Raw genomic sequence first — 19,434 nt, 5'->3', positions numbered from 1 at the left:
CAGTTCAATGACCTGAGCAGAGGAGCGACCCACAAAATGTGCAGTATTGATATGCAACACCCACAAAGTATTTCAGAATATTCCCGATAGCAGCAAGGTCACTATTTTGAATACTTACAGACAATGCAAAGAAAACCCATGCATAAAAAATGAGAACTGACAGCAGCCAAAATGTAAGAATGCACTGAATAAGAAAAGAACCATCTCTTCTTCAACAGACAATGCTCAATTCACCCAATCATGCAACCTTAATTAATCTCCTGAGGATAAATGATATTTCATCTGTCCTCAATGACCGCTACAAAATAATTGAACACAATTCTATAAGGTGGAATTGTAGCCATGTACCTGAAGCTGGTGTTGTGGTACAAACTTTACTCCAGGCTGAGTTACACCTGGGCAGCCTACAAATCCTCCCAGATCCATCCTAATTAATTATTTAGTGAGAGCTCTCACTGTGGAATACACCTTCAATTGGGAACTCACACAGTAAGGAACAGAACATTCTTTGGTGCCACTGGGTCAGGGGTTCCCAAAATATGATACGTACATCACTTGGGCTACGCAAGACATTATAGTGGACCCTCCAGTGTGCCCCCACCACTCACACTCTTTCTCACACACTTCCTTGTTTATTTTCTCCCATTTCATTGCAACTTGCGGTAAATTGCATTAAATTAGGAGCTGCAGATTCCCAGTTACCCACAATAATGGCACTGTGGATAGTTAAATAGAAAGGTTTTCAGGGTTTGCTGGCAGCATGTGATCAGGTTTAAACTTTTTCCTAAGTTGGTCTGCCGCTTATTTTGTTAAGGTAGTTAAAATTAAAAGAAAGGATTGTAATTAAGAATGCCACCAAGGTCAATAGTGATCAAACATTACAGCTGGTGATGGAGGCAGGTTACAAACATACTAAACATGCTTGGGTTAATATGCTCAGCTTTTGCAACAAAACTTTTGCTTCTTGTTGTCCAAGATTTTTATTCATTTGTCGTGTCCTTCCCCCCATCTCTCAAGATGCTGTTTATGACTTTTACACTAACTTTTTTGGGGGGAGGAATTCAAATTATTTGAAAACAATCATTTACTTGAGAAAATCTTGATTTATTTTCACCAAATTTGCAGGCTGATTGATCCAGTGTTTTTGTAAAATTGTGATTTTTATTAAGTATGCAGTGATTCCAATTTAACTCTGAAACATGTAACTTGAATAAGAAACACAGCCTCAATTAAATGTGAAATATCTTAATTTAAAATGCTAATACTTAGAGAAAACAAAGTTTTCAAAGCAACTGTGTGAACAATACTACTTTTAGATGTGGTTGATGTTAAGTACAATAAATTGCATTAAAAATAATGCATCTGGAGGAAGAGTAAAGTTCATTTAAAAAGTGGATGTTTTGTAGCTTGTAGGAGTGACAAGACAAAATGACACCCAATGCTGAGTATTGTGTGTATTAAAATCAGTTGGCCTTTGGTTAAAATAAAATTCACATTCTTGTACTTTGCAGTATATAAAAATATTTCTTGGAAATGCCAAATAGGAACGAATGATCAAAAAAGAGTGGTGCCTTAATTAACATGGCTAGATTTAAATGAAACTAGCAGGAGAGGTCTGTTCTGTACTCAGTAAAATATAAACAGTTGGGTCTACTACTCCTCCATACATTTTTCTGCAGTATCCATGCCACAGACTTGTCCTGAACATCCCAACTGACAACAGACAACAGACCCAAGATTGCGTAACAACTAATGTTTTCTTTAAGTTTTGTGTATGTGGCCAGTTTTTCACTATGTGATCCCTTTAAACTTTTGCACCGTCACAAAGGTGCAGTGTTTACCTGGAAAAAGGCCTGCACGATACTTTCTAGGCTGCTTCACAGTTGCTCATACAGCTTAGCAGAAACATTGGCCAGAGTTTTCTAGCCTCTCACACTGCGGCAGGTCCGGCGAGTCATTGGGCAGAATTTCACCCATGTCAGGCGGGCTCTGCGGGGGCGGTCGGGAAGCTGGCCGTCACCCGTCATCGGCACTGGACCGTGATTTCACGTTGGTGGGCCAATTGAGGCCCACCCAGCATGAAACGCGAGCGGCAGCACCTAGCGCTGCCTGTGCAGGCTGTGGGGTATGGGGGAGGAGTGCGAGCCGGGTAAGAGCGACCTTCGAATGAATGCGAGTGCGTGCTTCATAATCTCCCTGAGGCACAGAGCTGCCTCGGGGAGATGAAGAAGTATGACAAAAATAATTAAAAAATAAAAATGTAATGAAACATGCACCCTGGTGTGACCCTGTCACATGAGCAGGGACATGTTTTTAAATCAATTTTAACACCTTTATTTTATCTTTATTTGCTTTTGGAAACCTCATCCCGCCAAGGCTTGAGCTCTGAACAGGGGTCATATAGACTCAAAACGTTAACTCTGTTTCTCTCTTCACAGATGCTGTTAGACCTGCTGAGAGTTTCCAGCATTTTCTGTTTTTGGTTCAGATTTCCAGCATCCGCAGTATTTTACTTTTATCTTAAGGTTTTGATACTATTTGCTACAATTTATCTGTGCGAAAGTAGAATTTTATCACACACTGGAATAAAATCAGTGTTTTTTTGCAGAAAACAACTTACGACTCAATCACCTATCATTCCAAGCAATATGTGCATATATTCGAACTAACTCACATTAATGGCGAATTGGACTATGGAGGCATTATTTAAGTTGTATCTGCGTACTATAATTTGCACATTTTGTACAAGGCTTGAGCATTAAACGAGTTAAATTATTAACTCTGTATGCTAGTGGCATATGTAAGCAGCTGGGAGTTCTGGAGGAGTGACACAATAAGTAAGGTTTGGGAACCTCTGCACTTGATAAAGGGCTACAGCTGCTGATTGAGTGGTTACAGCCAATTTAGTGTTTGATTTTGGAAACAGAACATTTGTACACTACCAAAAGTGTCTGGCATGGAAAAAGAATAATGTGCAAGATGTATGACGAGAGACAACAAAAACGTAGAGGCAAGAAATAAGGGAGTAGATTTGTCTTCTGCAATGCTTAGTAGTAATCTGAGAGAACAGGTCACCTGCTCATCTTCTAACTTCTCAATTTCATTCTGCTAAGGTCAACAGCATGAAAATCAGACAAGTTCTATAAAGGGTAGACGATCTGTTTCTCAAAGGCTCTGACTAAGTGATGAAGCATCAGATCTGACCCATTCCCTCTCTCGCACTCCCAATTCATGGATGGTGACGTGGATGTGCTTTTGCATAAGGCGGGTAATAATATGTTGCACTCTTTGTCACCCCATTCTCTGGACGTCCTCCCAGAGAAGAGTAGGACAACATGCCTGTGTAGAAGATGACACACAATAAGAAAACAGAAGATCTGTCTATTCAACAGTACTAAATACCAGACAAGCAACCAAGGTATACATGTCACAGAGTGGTTGTAAACCCGCTGTACATTTCCTGGTTCTTCACTTTCATACACACTAACATTTACATTGCCTTTTTTTCTTTATGGTTGCTAATAGACTTGCTGTGTGTGCCCAGCACTTTGTGTTTGATTTCAGATTTGCAGACATTTTTTTCTCTTTTTATCCTAACTCATTATTTGCCTCTCTCATTTTTGAAGGAATCAGTCAACATAGCATTAACTGCATTCCCTGGAAATCTTTTCCACGTATAGTGTGGAATGAAATCCTTCTAATCTCCAGTCTCACTTGAAGCTCATTAATTTCGGATTTATGTGTTTCGATCTTGGGCATAGGGGGCCATCAAAGGGAGTTATGATCATCTTGGAAAACCTGCAAACAAATTTAGTTATGAAGGGATAGCAAAGAGGGTTATGGCAGACTCTGTGATTAAAGATCAATAGTAGCTTAAGCCCATGCATATCATATACTTATGAAAATTTTGGGACCTTTGGGTTGCTTACTGAAATGAACCAAACCCACAACCAACTCATTATTGTTTGTCAGATCTCACTGATCACAAATTAGCTACCGTCTTTCCCTTCATTAGTACATTGAGTACACTTCAAAAGTATTTGTGAATTGTTTTGAGAATTTTGAAAGCTGTTCTAGCAAATGAACCATTGTTAGCACCTCCGGGCTTCAACGAAGCATTTAAAGTAGCCATTGATGCTTGTGACCTTGGGTTAAGATCCCACCACCCTAATCCAGGAGGATGAATCAGGCATAGAAAGACAGAAGGGTTCTTTCTGCAATAAAGTGAACAAACAGCGGAAATGCTATTCCACTGTGGGAGAAGAAGTCTTTGGATTATTATTAGCTCTCAAACACTTTGAAATGAATGCCCAAGTCCATACAGATCATAATCCATTGACCTTTGTGGAAAAATTCAAAACCAAAAATGTGAGACTATTTTGTTGGAGTTTGTTCCTCCAACCATATCACTTAAAAATTTGTGCATTTGAGGTTGTGAAAGATACCCTATAAATCTTTCTGTCAACCCAGAGGAACATCTGAACTGGAGCTCACATGAACTAAACCTTATTCAGAAATATTCTTAGGTTCCATTCCTACTTATTTGAACACAGCCAGTTTATCTCCAGCATTGATGTCTTTCTTTCCCAACATTGACACCTCCAAGTTTCCCCAAAGATCTATTAATGGAACCCTCCTCTTCCTGTCTGAAAGCTGCCCTTTGGTGACTACATTGAAACCACAGAGTCAGCTTTCAGACATATGCTGGTGACACCCAGTTCTAGCTCTCCACCATTCTTCTGAACTCAGCTGACTTTTCGCTTAATTTCAGACTACTTGTACAATAACCAGTCTAGGGTGAACCACAACTTCTTCCAGCTCATTTGATTGTACAAAAACAGCAAAAGTCATTGTGCTTCATTCGCATTGTGAACTTAATTTCCTGATCACTGACTCCACTTCCCTCCCCATCTGGTCTGTAAGGTTACCATGCATTAATTGCTGTTTTATTTCACCCTGAACTGACTCATAAATCTTTGCATCTATTCCATTACTAAAATCTCCAAGTCCAAAAAATTACTTTTTTCTGTTTCTACCTCTGTCCTGCCACCACCAATTGTACATGCCTTCATCACCTTCAGATGCAATTATTCCAATGCTCTCGTTTTTGGCTTACCATCTTCCACCTTCCATATACTTCAGCTTATCCAAAGCTGTGCCACTTGTATCATGTCCCATGCTCAGAATCACAGAATTGTTACAGTGCAGGAGGAGGCCATTTGGCCACTGTGTCTGCACCAGCTCTCTGAATGTGCAACTCACCTCGTGCCATTCCCCTGCCTTCTCTCCCTGCACATTCTTCCCTTTCAGATAACAGTCTAATTCCCTTTTCAATGCTTCAAGTGAACCTGCCTCCACTACACTCTGAGGAAGTGCATTTGAATTCCTAACCACTCACTGTTTAAAAAAGTTTCACCTCATGTAGGTTTTGTTTCTTTTACTAACTATTTTAAATCTGTGCCCTACAGATGTTAATTTCTGCTGGCTCATCAGTCTCATCCTCACTAACCTACAGAAGCTCCATCTCTCCCAGTCAATCATTTAAAACCCTTGTCCTTATCTATAAATTCCTTTTAACCTCGAGCCATCCAATTTCTGGATTCTTTGCCAGCTATGTATCCACTTCTGAATGCTCTAACCCTCTGATTCTGGTGTTCTGTGTAACACAATTTCCTTTAGCCTTACCTTTGGTGATAGAGTCCTCAGCTACCCTGATCTTAAAAACCAGATTCCCTAACTCTCTCTATCTTTAGAGGCCTTCTCAAAACCCACCTCTTAAAAGATTTTGACCAAGCTTCCTAATCTCATTTTTATCCATTTTTTATACTTATTTGTGAAACGCCTTGATATTACATTATGTCAAAGATGCTATATAAATGAAAGTTGTTGGTGTTGTTAGATGACAAGGGAGAATTGTTTTATTTGTTTATTATTTGTCTTTCATGTGAAGAGTTAAATCAAAGGCCTGTCAGCTTTCTCAGGCTGTCCACTATCTACAAGGGCACAAGTCGGGAGTGTGATGGGATACTCTTCACTTGCCTCTTTGAGTGCAGCTCCAACAACACTCAAGAGGCTTGACACCATCCAGGACAAAGCAGCCCACTTGAGTGGCACCCCATCCACAAACATTCACTCCCTCCACCACTGATGCACAATGGCAACAGTGTGCATCATCTACAAGATGCACTGCAGAAACTCACCAAGGCTCCTTAGGTAGCATCTTCCAAATCCACGACCGCTGCCATTTAGAAGGACAAGGGCAGCAGATAGATGGGAACACCACCAGCCTCAAGATCCCCTCCAAGCCACTCACCATCCTGACTTGGAAATATATCGCTGTTCCTTCACTGTCGCTGGGTCAAGATCCAGAACTCCCTCCCTAACAGCACTGTGAGTGTACCTACACTACATGGACTGCAGAAGTTCAAGAAAGCAGCTCACCAGCAACTTGTCAAGGGCAATCAGTGATGGGCAATAAATGGTAACCTAGCCAGCGAAGGTCACATACCCATAAATGAATTTTTAAAAATGATCCCGTGGCACTATTCAAAGAACAGCAGAAGAATTCTCTTCATGGCCTGGCCAATATTTATTCTGTAAACCAGGACCACTAAAATGGGTTAGAAGGTTATTTATCTCATTGCTGTTTGTGAGACCTATCCATGTGTAAATTGGCAGCCATGTTTCCTGACTTAACAACAGCGACTTTATTTGAAAAGGAGCTCATTGGGCTGAATTTGTATTGGGCTGAGGAAGCAGGAACAGAGGCAGGTGAAAGAGCAATTGTGCCCTACTAGCCACTTGCTGGTTTCTGCATCTGCTATGTTATATGGAAGCTTCTTTTTGAGGGAGTAGTGGCTACCTGTCTGCCAGAGGTGGATAGCCATTAGGCCAATTAAGGGCAATCTTCTCAAGCAGTCTGGAATTTATTTTGATGGCAGTTGTCAACCACCCCCCACTCCCCCCACCGCCCCCACCACCCACCCTGTTTGCTGAGGCCAAAGGCCAGCCAATGAATGGAGGTGGCCTCTGGTAGGATACCGAGGCGCTAGAGTTACTTCATTTAATTATTTAATTTCCCCACCACCATCACCCCCCTCCCCACAGCTGCAATTGCTGGCGTACCATAACTGAAGCATTAGGCCATCCTGAGAAGGGGCTCTCCCTCCACAATGCCAGACTGCCAGCTGTGGCCATGTTGCATTTTTAAACTTTCTAAAGTCTTCAAAGAGTGAGTCCATCTTGAAGTAACCTCTTGTTTGCCCATTAACATCAGCAGTGCCCACCTCTCCCAGTGGGGATGCTGACTGCACAAAGTTTCAGGCACTCTGATTGGCTGTCCAGGCTGTTAAACCTACTCGCTGGCCTTATTTAGAGTCTCACCACCTGCGTTTCTGGGCTCCTGACCCACATTTCATCTCGATGGGGGGTTCAGGACTTGGAAATCCAGCCCATTGTTTCTGACATGCTTCGGGATGTGCTCAGGTCATTAAAGGCATTTCATGAATGCAAGTTGTATTTATCTGTCCATACTAAGTGGCACAATAGTTGTAGAAAACTGTTACACAAGGTTGTCACACAGAACTAATTATGGCTGTTATTTAGTGTCTAACCATGCCTTAATGCAAGATTTAACACTCTCTCTCCAACATCTGCTAATTATTTCTAGAGTTTGACACAGTTACAATGTCTGAGAGGAAGAAGACCAGTATGGAAAATCTCATTGTTGGAATTATGCAGACACTTCTGGCGCAGGATGTGGGAGCATCGATGGCAGCACCCACCTTGTTGCTGCCACAGACATGGAGGCCCAAACAGCTAACACCTCTTGTGAGGCTGATCTTTTAGAAGACTAAGTTGAGAGAACTGCCTGCTTCATTCATAATTCCTGTACACCTTGCCTACATCCCTGTACCCCCCTTACACCCTGACCCCGAGACAACCTGCTGAATCTTCAAAAGCTTGAAAAGATCCTTTGAAAAGAAAAAGGGAGAAGATGAGACTTAGAACAGTAATCCTACTGTAAACTAATAGAGCTTTTCACACATGCACTGATGCCACAATACTTAACTCATTATCCAGAGATTATAAATGCCGCACAACTGAGGAAGAGCACTACAGAATGAGCTTCATGAGGATATTTCAAAGCTTCACAAGAACGAAATGTTTAGGACTTTAGATTCCTGAAACTAGGAGTTCATAAGTCCATTGCAATGCCAATATTGTAGTCATTCCGAGAAACATAAATGCAGCATCACAGACTATGTGTATGAAGCCTTTACCTTTCTATCATATTATGAGTATGTCAGGAGGGATTGTAACCTTGTGAGAAAGAATTGTGAAGGCTAGCTCTACCAATTTATTTATCATGCGACTCCTATGGGAGTTTATAAATCTTTGCAAAGCCTGAGGGACACCAGGCTTTTTTGTCCAGCTGCTCCCACCTTTGTTTGATAACATTAGGTATTTGATATATGTAGTAGGAAGGAAGACAACTTTGGTCTTTGATTTCCTAACTCGATATACGTCCCCTCTAGAACATCCCTTGGGTTTAGATAGCTGAATACACAATAGGTGCCCAACCTCACAATAACAGACTGAAATACTTAATTATTTACAAAAAATCCAAATACATTCTGGGAATCATTTTCATAAAAAATCCCTTCCCTGTCACAGTCATCAAAACTAGAGGCTGACACAATTAGTCTGTGCTTCTTGTGCTCACCAGTTTCCTGAGAATCAAACCTGTAGATACATGTAATGCTTTGAACCCTAAATGGTATTATGATCAAATCAAAACTCTTTGCTGCCACCACCTTGTTGTGAATGAAGAGGAGAATGAGAGATCTTACAGTCACAATGGCTGGGAATATCCATTATGGTTAAACTCTATTATAATTACTGTCCCTAAGACTAAAGCAAAAAGCAGCTTGAATCAGCACAAGCAAAAAGTAAGGAGACCTTAGACCACTAATAGGAATATCTCTAGCCCTCTGACCTGATAACTAACAGGTTTACAGAGTAAATCCTGACTCTCACTACCAAAGCTAACTGGTAATGAATCTGCATTGCCTATGTTAGCTTTGTTCCACCCTAGCAATATCACCAGAGTTTCCTGAATACTGTTGAGTTCCTAGCCTTATGATCACAGTGATATTGGGCTTTTGTGACTCGCTCATATTTTAAATCTATTTTCTGACTCTTCAGTAACTCTACAGTTCCTGAAGGATCAGTGGTCATCTCCACTTCTCTTTGGTGACCTCTTTGAGGTCGTGAGTTTTAAGGTGCATTCTCCTTGAGTGGTACAATGAGTGGTACAATGCTTATCCAGTGTTCAAATGCTTTATGTTACAGAACCTTAAGCTATTTCCTTTAGCAGTATTTTTGCTGTAATAGAGGGAGTACATGTTGAACTGAGAATATAAGTCACATGCACCAAGCATTAGCTAGGCTCATCCATCACCAAGAACAAATTGACTCTATGGCATACGTAAGGTTAGAATATTAAAAGAGCTGTTTCCAAATGTCCCTATGAATTCAAATGGCAAATTTCCTGGTCTATTTTACTAATGGGAACAACTAGTTTCCTGTCGAAAGTTTATGAATTCAAAACTTGTACAAATGTTCGATACATTTCCAGCTGATTTGTTAGAGAAACAAAAACACTGACAGCACAGAGCAACATCATTGACTGTAGCTGTTGTCTGAGGGGATCTTAATTTTTGATGATGCAATTTAGCAGTGATTTTGATGCGTTGGTCTGAATAGCCAAAAGTGATGGGCACCTGTGAACTGAGGAAAATAAACAATACCCGAATGTTAGATTCTGAATGTTCTGATTTGTTTGTTTTCCATGTTTTTTAAACATGGCCCTAATTATTTTTGCTGCAAGCAGTGTAGTGTTTAATTGTTCTGTGTTTGGTTATGTGAGTCTGGTGACTGTTCTATGGTCACTGTGCTTGATCGGTTAAGCCTGGCTGTGGACTCAGAGAAAAGTAAACAAACTATAGAAAGAGCTGGAAGCCTGAGGTGAAGTATGGAGTGGACATTTTAAAACATTGTATAAAACTCTTGTAAATAAAGTTCCTGCACACATTTAACTTGGCAACCTGGTGTGTGTCATCTCCTCTTAGATCTGAGATATAAAATATATAACAAGCAGTTTGCATTATTAATGTTGCCCTGTATTTTGCTTGAACAATTGAAACAGATATCCATTTCATAAAACAAGTGCTATTGATTAGAACGCTGAATTTCCATTAGCTTACTTTATTCACAATGCAAAATAATATTTATGTTTTATACTGTAAACAGATGTGTTGAGCACAATTCCCAATAAGGGAAAGATGTGATATCTGCTCAGATTTAATCAGCAAACACAAAATAAAATGAAGAAATTCCAAATAAACAACTGCAATGTTACTTCCAACATAAATGATGCAAGACTATAACAATATATAGGTAATACGGTCAAGAATAAGAGGCAAAGATTTGTGAATCTTTAGTTCTGTGGCATTTCTTCATCCTGAAGCATGCCATCCCTTTCTATTGCATTTCCTCTTTGGGTATAACACATTAACGCACAGTATTATATTCACACCATAGTGTACACAAGGTACAGTACACGTGGTACAATATGGTAATCAGTGAGCTTCACTTAATGTCTTCAACCAAGGCTGACTATTTTCAGTTAATGGTGGTGCCATGGTGCTTGTCCACCCTCCATAGTAGGTTTGGCAGCTAATCATTTGGACAGGATGTGGGAAACCTAACCATAGTATGGATGACTTGCATGGAGCTGGAATCATTCAGCTTTTCTTGAATGAACAGGATAGCATGCATTGAAAGAGGGCAATTCATGGTGGGAAATGCAAGGAAAAAGTTGTACATTTTCCCTCCCTCTTTTATGCTCCTTCTACAAAAGCCCTGATGGTATCCAGGAAGAAGGGAAGGAGACCTGCAACCTAGGCATTATCAGTGCTGGCTTAATGTCAGTTGCAGCCAAGAAAAATCCAGTCTCATCCTCTGACTTAATCTTTCCTTGCAGTGAAGAACCTCTCCATGTTGCCTTTCTTTGATCTCTGACTGAGTTTGGGAACTCTCAATATGAGGAATCTTGAAAGTGAAATTTTACATTAACCCACTACTGATTGTTAATTAATACCCTTACAGACTGAATTTCCTATTATTTACGTGAGCTTCCTGGATTTACACCCAAGACATTGGCACAGCACAGTCTGAAGTTGGCTGATATCAACAGAATTAAGATTTCTGGAGTTCGGTAATTCTCCTTATTGAAACCTTTACTTTATGGATCCAAAGTGCTGTCAGTCTTAGTGCAGACAAGATATTTTGGACTCTCATCCTGCTTGACCTGTTCAGAAGGACCAAGCAGCTTGAATGACCTTCCAAACGGCCATACCCCTTTTCTGCAGAATAACAGAAAAGGAAAGAGAGAGGAAAGAGTGAATGAGAGTGAGAAGCCATGAAGGTAGACAGCTGGACAACAATCCTTTTGCTGTTACCCCTATCAGTGGCACAACATTTGCACTTGTTTTCATGTTCCAGTGTAAGCAGATGAGGCTCCGCAGGCAATTTGGTCAAACTATTCCCATTGGCACAATTGTGGCAGAAACTGGCATAAATTTCAACACAATATTTGTGCAAATGCAAACCATGAAATTAGGAGCCATTGTTCAATGAGTGTCGAGAACTGGGAAACTTGCAGCAGAAATTGAAAAAAAATGTGTAGCTTGCAGAATTTTGACTGCTTCTGAATGGAAAAACATACAACTTTGGCTTTCAAAGATACAAGGCTTTAGATATTCTGTAAATGCTTCCTAAGTCAAGACCCTAAGCAGAGTGAATCCTGCAGAATTACTAAGGCAAGTATACAAGATGTGAAGTGTTTAGAAGCACCGTTATGAAATAAGAAGGCGAAATCTGCTCTTTCAGAGGTAGAGGTTTTATTGCGTAAAACACTGGATAAAACTGTACTGCTTCAAAGACATCTTGCTTCTAACAGCGGAAAGAAAACAGTCATCGCTGAAAAACAACTTTTATACTTCTATACCAGAATAAAGTTCTGTCAACTGATGTATAATAAATAATGACCAAGAATAAACTTTAAATACAAAGTCATCTACTTGTTACAAGCAAGGCAACAAAATCCTCTACTCTATTGATCTCAGATCTCCTCCAAGATAGGAACTCCTTCATTTAGGAATGTAGACAATATCATGACCAGTTTCACACACTACAGAAGTACAGAGAAATGTTGACATGTTTAGATTTGTGAAGCATGATGTTATTCAGAATCTGACAATGTATCACTGCTGCTGTCACTTATTTGTATTAGAAGTTACAAATGTTCTGGAAAGGTCTACGTCAGAGGGAAAAAAAAAGAGGGACAGTAGCACCTGACTAAATGGAATCAACGCACACGTCACAGAAAGGGAAATGTTTCCAGTGTCACAAACAGAATTATTGCCTGTCATCTGAAATGCTGAAAGACACAGAAGAATACTGAAAGATTTCAAAAGTGCAAGAATGGAATGTGTTTGCTAAGATACTGTAGGCGGCACACACTCACACATACACACGCACACGCACACACACGAAAGCAAGCGACTGACACAGTCACCAAACACAGTAGTGCAGTTAATATCCTAAAGCTTACTACAGTCGTTCAGAAATGTTTAATAACATCTCGATCCCTTACTGGGATCTTTAGAAACAGTTGCATTAAGTTTATCATCTGGGTTTAAGTAAGGCAGTGAGAACTATACTAGAAAACAATAAAACCAGCTTGCTATACGCCAGATAGGTCCAAGTTAGCGACCTCAATTAAACTGTGGCTTCAGTTGGTTGACTTCCTAGTAGCCAGCATATGCAAACCTTACTTCTCTCTTAGCCTGAGATTTTATCCTTATCTCAGGTTAGTACTAAGCTTTTTTTCTTATTTACACAAATCATAGATTGCAGTTTCTGATTACTGTAAACTGCTTTAGGCAGAACAGAAGCTTTAAGGCCCTAGGATTTACTTTCTGCTCCCAGCCTACATGGAAAGATAGTGACTTTTTAAGTCTGACTTTTGTTTCAGAAGACACTAATACTCATCTACCATTGGAAGAAGAAGCACCAGTTTTGCTTTTGATGAAGGAAGTAAGATTCCAAAGGCTATAAGCTTACTTGATTTTAATTTCGGGCTGATTTTGTGTTGCTAAAAACCTTCATATATCATCTTTCTAGAATGTTATAATCACGTCATTCATCACAAGCTTCTACTTCCTCAACGCTTCCTATATAATGATGAAATTAAACTCTGGAGATTCCGAATTGTACAAAAGCTAAAATTCATAAAAATACACCACAAGTTCCATTGTTTCTGTTTTACAAAAAAAAACAAAGGAAAAAGACTGAACATTTTAACAGTATTTTTTTTAATACATATGCAGGAAATTATGGATCATTGGGCTTCTTCATCATCTCTACTATTTAATAACGTTTCAGGAGAAACTCATGTTTTCTGTCCTTCACATTTACAAAAATTAGCAAATTGTTGCTCCTGGGGATTCTGTTCAAGTAAAAATCATGATGATCCTTTGCTACAAACATCCCACTTCCCACTAGTGCCCTCTACTGTCAGGCTTAACAGCTTTCAGTGCTCAGTAACACTCACCCCCACCCCTCGAAACCCCCCACTTGTCTATAATTTGATTATTGATAACCTACTTCTCCACAGAAGAAAACTCCTTTAAGTAAAGAAAAAAATGCTTTCTTCCCTCCACACTGCAAACTGATAACAAAAAAAGTAAATGGCTAACACATTTGCATTGTGTCTCATTCTCTTCCATTGATGCATTTGGCTATGATTTGAAAAAAATGTGAAAATGTTACATCACAACCCACTTTACTGTAGGTCACTACTGACCCTAGTTCGTGGGCCGTCTAAGATTTCTTCTATAGTGCAGTTGCGACACCGCTTGAATTGATTTTTTCTGCAATGACAGCTCCAGTCAGACTGGCACCATGGCAGTCTACCAACACATCTCATTACTATGCTAAGCGAATGACAGCAGCTGGTGTCATGTTATAAAGGTGTTTTCAACACTGAAAACACAGCCCCAGATCTTCAAGGCAATGCTAAATCATTCAGATGGTATCATTTTTCTGTTAAGAGCATTATTTTTGGACAAAGACCACTTTAAACTTTTAAATGTCCTGCTTTTAAGTAACTGATGACCTCCTCCCACCTTTTAGACCCACTTTATCCTCCCACCTGTGATGTTTTGAAGTACTTGTTGCTAGGTAACAGTTTGGCAGCCATTTGGGAGGACTGGAAACTCCTGTTTTTATGTTCTATACTGTTGATCACAATACTGGGATGTTATTTTTATATAGTCCATAAGTTCTTTCCCTGGAATGCCATAAACATTTGCTCATTCTGAATGCATATCAAAAAAGCTCTGTAAAAATGTATATTGCAAGTATTTATATTGTTCCACTGCGTTACTCTTGGTCCTGACTGGTTTCCACTGGCAGTTCACATGAGCTCCCAGGTTTCACAACACTTGCTTCCTCTGAAATCCCAGGAGCTTCCGTTTCAACTCGTGAGCGCTTGAACCTGCGATCTGGGTACTGGCTGTTGTCAAAAGGCATGCGATGCACGCACATAACATGAGTCTTCAGGTTCCCCTTCTGAGAGGCACTGTATGGGCAGTATCTGCACTGGAAAGGCCTGTGACCTGTAATGCAGGGAAAAACAAGAGTCTAGTTATAGTTCTGTATTCCTTCTTTGGAAAGAAACCTTTCAAGTACAGTATAGTGTGGGGAAGCATTCAAATCCTATGAAGGTTTATAATACAAATGTTTTCAAATAAAAGTGAGCATCTTTTAAACCAACCATTTTTAATTTTGCATCCAGAAGAAAATAAATATATGGGAGCAAACTGCATTGCTGCTAGGCTTAGGGGAAACTGAAAAAGGCCTTTCACTCCCACATAAAACTCTGGCAATGCACCTCTTTTTAATTTTTCTCATCCTGATATTTTAGTATACAAATTTAAGAATTGTGGTCATAAAAAGGACTATGTAATTGTGAGGTTGTACAGGGGAAGAAATAAAATGCTTTTACCTTTGTAAATAAACTCTGGCTTGATACAAGTGCAGTCTGTCTGCTTTCACATTTCTATACTACACTTGTAAATATTACACAAGTATTGCTTTTAACTAACATTTATCATTCAGCCTATTTCTCTAAGACTATAGTGCCAACAATTAGTCAGATCTGCGTTAATACCTGATAGGCTATCGAAATATATAGACGTCTTACATATATTGAGAACTAAACCGTTGTTCTGTAATATAACATTCAAAGTGAGAGTTATATGTGTTGGCAATATCCTATTTTTGTGGTCTGCACAGCCTGAATTTAACCTTTTGTCTTCTACATAAACAACATTCAGTAAAATCAATGGATTTGTAGTTAAAATGATGAACGTGAGGCCAAAGGGTGTGATGGCAACAAAGAGTTACATTTGCACAGCATTCATTTTTGATACTCTCTGATCACTGTCAAGTAAAGGATATTCTTTACAGCAATTCACACTTAGATGGAGGCATTGACAGTAGTACGGCCCCTTTCCTTTTTCCTTTCCTTTCCTTGCGAAAATATTGCACAGGTAATTTTGCATATATACTTCAAAGAAAACAGAATCATATTTATTGAACAATGCCCATATTAATAATATAAGATAGACTGCCCAATATTTGGAGAATGCTATATTTCTATCTGAACACTTCAGACTCGTGATGGGAACAAGCAACACCATTCCATCTATAGATTCATCATTGTTGGCAGTCTCAGTCTGCAGCCTATTTTATGTCGATCACACTTTTTAATTGCATAAAAATTCAAAAAACTCCTTTTTAACTAAATAAAGAAAAAAGAAATACAAGTTAGGATTTTGAAGATGCTTTCCTTTAAGTCACAGTGATGTAGATCTGAGTGAAAGGCCCACTTTGAAATACAAAGTTGTCTTTCCGTTGCATTATTCTATAAGAGGCTGCGCAAAATGAAAGGTGTCAGACTTTGCTGTTTTTTTTGTGGCCTGATACTGAAGCCGTGGCTGAGAAATGACAGATGTCTGCAACCAGCTGCAATGAAGCATGGTAAAGTTTCAGTCTAATCCACTTACTCCACTGCAGTCATGTGAACCAAAACAAATGGGCAGCTCCTAACATTATACAAAACACTGCAGTCTACTGATAGTCTCTAATGTAACGTAGCTGATTCTCCATCTTCTCAAAATTCACAAGAAAACATTTGGCAAATCTTTTTGACTTACAGGTCATGTACTGGCAAAACAGTTTTTCTCCCCCGCCTAATCTTTTGTGTATGATTCCAAGAAAAAAAATTCTCCTCACATCTATGTGGAAAACTGGAACAAAACAACAAAAGGAATGCTCGTGTCATCTCTATTTTATACTCTGCAGAATAGGATCCTCCGAGCTCAGGATTGCTTTGAAATTCTGCGATCTAAGGAAATTCTCAATCATAAATGTCATTGAGAACTGAGCGGCCTTTTGTAATATGACCCCATAAAGCAGCCATCACAGTGCTTTGTTTTTACAACGCCTTCATTTTTTTTTTGTCTGTGTGCGTGTGTCCTGCACAGTTTAAAAAATGGCAGTGGGTAAGTGAATTGTTTGGCTTATTTTTGAATGTGTTTGCTGTCCCTGCAGTACTCAAGTTTTTTTTTCAATGTGCCATGTTCTGCCAGAGTTCAAGTTTCCCTCTTTTTACCCAAAATGCACTAGGTGGAGACAAACAGAACAGTGAAAGTGAATGAGCAAAGTATCACTTCCTGAGCAGCAAGCCCCCTCCACCCTGCGGCGTGTAGAGCAACAACCTTTTGAACCTTCCCTCCTCCAATCCTTGTAAGGGAAGAGTGAGGACATGAAGTCATATGGTTCTTTGTGCCAAGAGTTCAAACAGCTGTGAAACAGTGTTTCGGTACACATTCACAAAAAAAACTACACAGTGGATTTGGCCTGTGGCACAACTGAGTAAGATTTTGTTCCTTCAGGCTAAAACAACAAGAGTAGACAGAAAGAAATCTTAAGCTTTTCCCTAAAACTTACCGCAACAACCTTTGTGAAACCACATGACTGCCCTCACACAATTTCCCCTGTGTCTCTCAGGCTACTTTTGGCAGGAAGTCAGAATTACTGTTATATAAATTCCATCTGATGCCAGCACTACCATCTGTGAGTAAAGACTGTTCTACCTATGGCGGGCTGCAAAGCCGCTCTCTCCCAGAGATGAGTAAAAAAAAAATTTGATTAATTTGCAGAATGCTTGTGATTTGCTCATATATTATTATAACTGCTCATCAGCACATGACAAATTCCCAGCACTCTGCAAAGGAACCCATTCAGCTTCAGCAGATTTTCACCAGCACCTGACAGACTGCAGACCCACTAATGACTTTCAGCTGCTTACAAACAGTAATTCTATCTTCAGGATACATGGAAAAAACTATCGAGCAAAAATAAAGCAGCAGGGTTTAGTCTATTTTATATACTCAGCTATACATCAAACTGATTTAACCAGTTAAGCACTGGGGCATTTGACACACCTACACAAACGTTTCTTCCTTCAAAACAATGGGGGGGGGGGTGGAATGAGGGCGGGGGGTGGGGAAGGAACAGAACTGGCAACCTTTCCTTGTTCCTCAGCCTTTGAAAGATATATTAACAATGCAGCTAATACTGTCAGCAGACATCTTGGTCAGTGAACAATGCATTTTTTTGCATGACATTTTCATAAAAAATTAATTTCAGGACACCACCCTCCTGTGTCGGAGGCACCTCTGAAGATGAAAGCGTTAACGTGTGATGCTTCGTTTCCTTAAAAGCAATGGCGTGTATTTAAAGGCACAACACAAGTCATTGTGTGAATTCTTGAAATTGAAATGAAAAATAATTCCTCTCCCTGAATATCAAACTGCCCTTTCAATAAAACAACAATGCTCAAAATGTGAAACTGCCTCGTTTGAGCCACACACAGCCTATTACCAATCTCCTTTAAAAAGTGTTATCGCGCAAATTAAACATTAAGTGGCAGATCTAATTTAAGCCTTTTCAAACTGATGAAAAGAATTTTTGCTTGATTGTTTGTAGCTGTTTAACTTTATCTTCTTCTGTGCAACATATAAACCTTGACACATGGCAGTGAATAGACCTTTTGTAATTGAACTGATTGATTGTGAGAACTTAGCACACTGTGTTTTCATTCAATATTATATGCCGTTCTGAAGAAGAAAAAACTGTAATCATTTTTTAAACTGGATCTTCATTATATTCCATATTTTATTTATACCTGCAACCACTAAATCATGCACGTCCATCCAGTCACTGAAGATTCTGCTATAAGAAATCAACAGCAGCCTTGTGGGCCCTGTGGATTCAATACATATAGCTTAGCTATCTCGAAGCTGAAGGGCTTATTTGTCTGCTTTAATTGAAATCACTCCATTCTCGAAAGTCAGTGGAGGACTTTGGGGGTGGGGGGGGGGGCGGGGAAGGCTGGGAGAGGCCACTCCAAATAAGTTCCATTAATCAAAAAGCAGAGTCTAATGTAACTAATATTTTACAATTAGAGAAGACAAGATGGAGCTAAAAGCCATCTATCTCTCTTACACCACATGATCATCGATTCATAATCAGAAGATTGAGAGTCACAAAAAGATGCATTTACAAAAGGGGGGCTGGTCTGTGCACAAGATAATGAACAGGATGAGAAACAGCGGCTCTGAAGGCTGAGTAAAGATGACACAGTGCTTCAATGGTGACAGATGACACGGAGATGAGTACTGATACCTGACAGACAGCGAGTGATGACTGCAGTCCTTTCCCACCATTATGATCCTCAATTATCTCAGTAGGGCAAAAAACAGAGGCTCAGCCGTCATCTCACTCACAGGCTGGAAGAATATGCAATTGTGCCAGGCTGCTTGTAAGGAACACTTTTTCACAATTTTATCAGAGCTATATTGGGTCTGTAGTTTTAATGTCAGTATTCATGATCGGTGTGAAGTAAAGTGGGTGCAGTGCTATGTATTCCTGCCCTAGCACACAGCTCGATTGCAGATGGGACTGTGTTTTTTTCTTACAGCACCATCTGCAGGTATAAAGGCTGCTATGCTCTGCTCCTTCAGATTACACTTGCCATTCAATATTGCACAGGAAACCATAGGCAGCCTCCTCTCACAGAATTTAATCTGCTGACTACATTTTAATGCAGAAAAGTAAAGAATCTGCTCAGCACTTTTAGCAGTGCATGAATAAAGCTGACTTTCTTGCTCATTCCTCTTTCTCACTTACTCCTCCCACCCACATGAAAGACCGTTTACTTGAAAATATGAGGTG

The 19,434-nt window shown here is 39.7% G+C and overlaps 1 protein-coding gene across 1 annotated transcript in view; it reads right to left on the bottom strand.

Moving 5' to 3' along the window:
- Nucleotides 1-11,949: 11,949 nt before the first annotated feature.
- Nucleotides 11,950-19,434, bottom strand: part of znf536 (zinc finger protein 536) — a 560,712-nt gene continuing 553,227 nt past the window's right edge. The window contains exon 8 of the mRNA XM_041192428.1: nt 11,950-14,747. Within this exon, the coding sequence (XP_041048362.1) occupies nt 14,512-14,747 (236 nt within the window). The 3' untranslated portion in view covers nt 11,950-14,511. The remainder of the gene's footprint in view (nt 14,748-19,434) is intronic.

Source organism: Carcharodon carcharias, chromosome 7 (assembly GCF_017639515.1).
Source record: "Carcharodon carcharias isolate sCarCar2 chromosome 7, sCarCar2.pri, whole genome shotgun sequence".
NCBI classification, from domain to species: Eukaryota; Metazoa; Chordata; class Chondrichthyes; order Lamniformes; family Lamnidae; genus Carcharodon; species Carcharodon carcharias.
This window is presented reverse-complemented; position numbering and strand designations above follow the sequence as displayed.